The sequence below is a fragment of the Sceloporus occidentalis genome, unplaced genomic scaffold (genome assembly GCF_023333645.1).
Source record: "Sceloporus occidentalis isolate IW3139 unplaced genomic scaffold, rSceOcc1.0.p SCAF_2, whole genome shotgun sequence".
Taxonomy (NCBI): domain Eukaryota; kingdom Metazoa; phylum Chordata; class Lepidosauria; order Squamata; family Phrynosomatidae; genus Sceloporus; species Sceloporus occidentalis.
Window position 1 is genome coordinate 71,324,505 of NW_028316982.1, and position 6,000 is coordinate 71,330,504.

The 6,000-nt window shown below is 43.7% G+C and overlaps 1 protein-coding gene across 2 annotated transcripts in view; it reads right to left on the reverse strand.

Moving 5' to 3' along the window:
* The window catches only part of LOC149318526 (actin filament-associated protein 1-like 2), a 116,385-nt gene extending 111,164 nt beyond the window's left edge, over positions 1-5,221 (reverse strand). For both annotated transcript variants that reach the window (XM_089509954.1, XM_089509953.1), the window contains exon 1: positions 5,001-5,221. In XM_089509954.1, the coding sequence (XP_089366080.1) occupies positions 5,001-5,016 (16 nt within the window). In that variant the 5' untranslated portion in view covers positions 5,017-5,221. The remainder of the gene's footprint in view (positions 1-5,000) is intronic.
* Between the last annotated feature and the right edge of the window lie 779 nt (positions 5,222-6,000).

The window sequence follows — 6,000 nt, forward strand, 5'->3', positions numbered from 1 at the left end:
AAGTACACTAGCCTGTGATACTCAGGCTTCTTATATGGGTATGTAGATTCTGTCTATTTTGAAAACTAAGTAGGGTTATTCCTGGTTAGTACTTTAATGGGGGACTGCCAGTGAAAACTGTCAAATATATTTCAGAGGAAGGAACTGCCAAAACTATTATTATTATTATTATTATTATTATTAACCTTTATTTATAAAGCGCTGTAAATTTACACAGCGCTGTACATACAATCTTTTGAACTGGACGGAAATCTGCCCTCAGGCTTACAATCTAAAAAGACACGACACAAAGGGAGTGGTGGTGGGGAAGGGGCATCTCTAGTAGGATAATACATATAAAATACATAGCAATACAGGAAATGATTCAATAAAACAGGACTGGAGCATGGCTTTGGTGTGGCTTCTGGACTCTTAGGGCGCATGCATCATTGAAACACCATATCTCCACTGTGACTCGAAGCAGCTTTATTTTGGCTGTCTGTAACAGGCCATACTGTCCTTTTCCATTTTCCTCATCTTTAAATACAAATTATGAGTAATCCAGATTCATAATAAATATTAATAGGTTTATGGAAATATGTTTACTTGTTGTTGTTGTTGTTGTTATGTGACTTCAAGCCGTTTCCAATTTATACCAACCCAAAGGTGAACATATTAAGGGGTTTTTCTTGGCAAAATTTGTTCAGAGGGAGTTTGCCATTATATTCCTCTGAGGCTGAGAGAGTGTGACTTGCCTGAGGTGGGCTCGACAGTGAGCTTCTGTGGCTGAGCAGGAGTTTGAATCCTGGTCTCTCAGAGTCCTCGCCCAATACTGTGACCACAACACTACACTGGCTCCTTAAGATTTTCTCTATTATATATTGCAGGTGCTTGGTATCCACTGGGCTTTGGTTCCAGGACACTCCCACCCCTGTGGATACCAAAATCCATGAATGCTCAAGTCCTATTATATACAATAGCATAGCAAAATGATGCCCCATATAGAAAATGGCAAAATCAAGATTTGCGTTTTGGAATTTATATATATTTTTTGAATATTTTCAAGCTGTGGATTCTTGAATCCATGAAAAAAGAATCTGTGGATACAGAGGGCTGACTATATTTCACAAACACACAAAGAGAGAGAGGGACAGAGGGAGAGAGAGAGAGAAACACTACACACACACACACACACACACACCATGCCCGGTACTAGTGGAGCAGAATGAATCACAACAGATTGAATCACAACACACAAAATGAATCCTTTCTGTAGTGGTTAATAAAGTCATACTTTGATCAACCTATGGTCCCCAATCCTCAGTGAGGGCAGTCAATTGCAAAATTGGAACATGGACCTCCACAGTCCCTCTTACTCCTCCCTATAAAGTTATCAAATCCATAGGAAAAAAGAAACCCCCCTCCTCCCCACCCCGTCCTGGTTCCTCTGCCCCTGCTTGCTCCAACTGGCAAGCTGCCTTTCCAGCTGCTCCTGCCATGGCTCCTGCCCTTTCCTCAGAGACAAGTTGTCACACATGAGAAGAAGGAAGTTCTCTGTTCCCACAGTATCTGTACGAAAGGAGAGAAGAGGCACTTTCTGATTTAATCAGGCTCGGCAGAAAACATCGCTTCCCCAAATGATGAAAGCAAATTTTTGACTTCAAAGAGGAATGCCAGCACCACGCTTACGGCTTTATGTGCATGAATCCTAGTCGTATAAAAAAGCATTTGAGATTTTCATTTCCACCTCCCTGGGTTTTTTTTTTGGCTGCAAACACTTGCTGCTTCTTAAGTTTGGGTGTTTCAAAGCCACAGACAGCTCCTTAGCTTAACATGGTTTACCACAATTGCTCCTCTCAAACTCCTGGGATATTTCTGCATATATTCCGACTGTGCACCAAGCAACCTCCTATACATGCCATGTCCTTCCTTTGCCCCATACAGAAAATAGCAAGATGGATGGGAAAAGGTATGGACTGCAAAATAATGGTGGCTTCCATGTGGGTGGGGTGGTGTATCTGCTCGGGGTTTTAGTCTTAACCTAAAAGGAACTATTCAGGGTGCTGATGTCTAGTCTCACAGACAAGGTTTGGCATCTTGAATAGCTGTTTTCAAGTTTAGACCAAACTCTAGAGCAGTGATGGCAAACATTTTAGAGACCAAGTGCCAAAACTGCAACCCAAAACTCACTTATTTATCACGAAGTGCCACATCCCTCTGGCTTTCTAGTAACAAACTCTGGTGAACTCTGTGCTGGGGTGACAGCGTGTGTGCCTACAGAGAGGGCTCTAAGTGCCACCTCTGGCACTCGTGTCATAGGTTTGCCACCACTGCTCTAGAGTGTATTCACTGCTCCACTTGACATGAAAGCCACGAAGATGCTGCTCCGCAAGACTGATGTAAAAGAGAAACAGAGAGCATCCTTTTCTAAAGTCCCTGTGCTGTTCAGTCTTAAAATTTGCTGGAAATATTAGCAGCAAAAGTAGCCAGGGCTGGGGAAGCTTTCCCCACAACACATGGGAATTACATTAAAGCAATTCCTATTTTGAAAGTTGCCTATCTTTTTGTAGGATGTTTCATTATTTCATTCATTTTGCACAGGATGCTTTCATCAGTGACTGATGGGACAGGAAGTAGCCCAGACAAGCTACTTATCCATCTAGCCTGCTGTAGGCTACTCTGGTTGGCAGAGGCTCTCCAGAGTTTCACGCATTGGCCTCTCCATTTTCTACTACCTGAGCTTTTCAATTTGATATACCAGAGACTGAACCTAGGGTTTTCTGCCTGAAAAGCACATGAACTGTGGTTCCTTTGCCTATGTATCTGCATGAACTAAAGTATATTGCCAATATACTTTACATTTTAGAACAGGAGTGGGGAAAGTAGGCCCCATGGGATCACCCCAGTCTAGTTTTTGTGGGCCCCCCCCAACACCTCCAGCTCCAAGCCTCTGGTGTTTTTATTTAAAAAAAAACACAAGTGAAATGCCTCCCAAATGATGCTGCCACCCCCAAAATCTATAAACCAGCCAAAAATCAACCAAAACTACTGGAAGTCAAAACCAGAAGCAGACTTCCATTGAATTAATGTCTCTATTTTTTGTTGAAAATGCTGTGGTATGGGTTGGCCATGCAGGTGAAAATGGGCTCCCTATCACAATGCAGTTGCCTAGCCATGTTCTAGACCTATTTCCCTCTGTCTCTGCCTCTCTCTCCTTCCCTTGTGAAAGGGAAAGGCAAAGATACCCACCATCAACAGTTCCTGACCAGTGAGGTACCATCATTACTGAGTAAATGGGAACAGAGACAAGGTAGATAACTGTGTTTAGCACAGTGCACTGTAAAACCAAACCCAATTAAGCACCCAGGAACATCCACAGAAATGACTGACAAGAAATCTTGCCAAGAAAACCTAATAGTAAGTTCACCACAGTGAGAAATGACTTTAAGACACACAACAACAATCTCAGACAGATTCTTTAGGTTAACTAACATGGAGTAATAAGATACCACTGGACTGAACAACAATAACTCAGTGGGCTAAATCCAATGGCTAGTCCCGAGTAGAGCCATTCACTCAATGAGAATTTGATAAATCAACACCTATGTAAATGTTACAAAAACAGCTCCATTTATATACTGCTTCATACTGAACTTACAGTGTCTAAGCGGTTTACAACTGTCACTGATTCAGTGGGTCTACCCTAGTTGGGACGAAGCAATGAATTTAGTGCATGAATGAGCAGAAATGGGAATTTTAGACCCACCAGACTAGATGGCATGTAACCACATCTCCTTTGTACCATACTCTCAAGTTACAAAACAATGCTTCTGAGAAGGAAGCATGAGATGCACGAGGCACCATTCTCTTCAGAAATTGTGTGCCTGTTGACTCATGGGACACCACTGAATTTCATAGGCTTTTATTAGTGAAGGCATACTCACAGGAGGGAGTCAGGCATGGCATAGTGGCTTGAGTACTGGAGTATGATTCAGAAGACCAGGGTTCAGTTCCCAGCACAGCCATGAAAGCCTTGGGCAAGTCCCGTGCTCTCAGCCTCAAGGGAAGGCAAATGGCAAGCTCTCCTCTGACAAAACTTGCCAAGAAAACCCCAGGATAGGGTCACTTTAGGCTCTCCACAAATCAGAAACGACTTGAAAGAACTCAACAATAATGATCCTCAGTGGCAGAATTCAAAGATGTAGCCATGTTAGTCTGTGGAATCAGTATGTAGCGAGATCTTGTGGCACCTTTTGGGACTCACTGAAAGAAAGACGTTGGTAACACTGAGCTTTCATCGACTTCAGTCTATTTCCTCTGATGCAGACTGAAGCCTATTCCTGAGCATGAAATGGAGTTGTGAACTCCACTCCCTCAAGTCTTCCCCAAGCAGAAGAAGAGGAAGAAGCAGCTTCTCCATCCCTGCCTCCTCCTCATTCCTGAGGATGACTCCTCAGCCTAATCTTGGCTGACTCTTGAGATGAAAGGCCAAAACCTCGAAGTCTGCAAATATTTGAGATGGCTCAGATACAGGCAACCATCCCCAAGCCCCTTTTTGGAGGGATCAGCCTCTGGGGAAGGGAGCCTGGGAGAGTCTGCCTCTTCTCAGAGCATCCAGCTTGACCATGCTATGGAATTCTGGGAAATGGCCATTCCCAGAATTCCATAGCATGGAGCCAGAGCAGTGAAAGCACCGTCAAATGATTTCTCCAGGGGGGATGCAGCAGCCCCCATTTTCTCACACCAACATCCGACTCCGGAAAAAAACAAAACCCAGCCCCTCCAGCAAAGAAAAACCCACCTCTAACGCTCCCCGTCCCAAGAAACGCTAAAGAGACACCCAACGTTCCCGGAGTGGCGTATATTTCCCGTTCCCGTCAAACGCTAACGATACGTTTGGCGTTGGAATCCCAAGAAAACCAGCTGAAACGACAACCAACCAAGCAACCCATGATGAGACCTTAATCCTCGGACCTTGATCCTTTCCCAGGCTGGAGAGGAAGCGAACCAGAGCATCTTACCTTTGTATTTATCCATCCTGGGGACTTTCTTTCCCTTCCTCCCTCCTATTAGTTTACTTTTACTTTTTATTTTTGCTACAGATGGAGCCAAGAGACAGGCGGGGCTCTGCGTTTCTCAGGCTTCCCCCAACTTCTCCAGGGTTTCTTCTTGCTTGCTTGCTTCCTTTTGGGACGATCCTCCTTTCGCCTTGCCAAGCAGTAGCTGCTGCCTTTGGGAGGCAACTCAGTCCTCCTCTGCGTCGGCTGGCTTTCCTGCCCAGGGAGCCCCGCCCCTTGATGAGGTCACAATCGGTCCCTGGACCAACCAGGGAGGCGGATCCTTCCCTCTGGGCTTTCCAAAAAGGATGCTTCTCTTGACAGCAGCAGCAGCAGCAGCATCTCACTTGAGCCCATCTCCACCACAAGATGGACTGAATGATTCCACATTGATAGATAGATAGATAGATAGATAGATAGATAGATTATTATTTGGGGTATGTGTGTGTTGTGTGCTTTCAAGTCCTTTCCAACTTCTGGAAACCCTACTGGCAAGATTCATTCAGAGGATGTGATGCCTTCCTTCCCTCCTGAGGATGAGTCCATCCATACAGAGTGATTGGGAATACTTTTGCAAAGTCGTTTTATATTCATCCAGTTTTCTTTTCTTCCTTGTCCTCTGCCTAAAAGGAAGACTTCTAGCAGCATTGACACTGGTGGGGAGGAGGATGAATCCTGTTTATCTCAACAGAAGATCATGTGGAGAACTTTATTTATTTATTTTTATTTAACAAATCCTTAAGTACAAACATCCACAACAACATATAATAAACATTACATAACATTACATACCAAGTACAACAAGAAACAGAAAACAGCAAAAAAACTTGCAGATATACTATAATTCAGAAATATACTATTCGTTCCCTTCCGAGATAACCTTAGATGACCTGATTACCTAATTTACCTATGTTCTTTCAACATATCATTAATACTTAAACCTCTGTCATTCACATGATAGCTT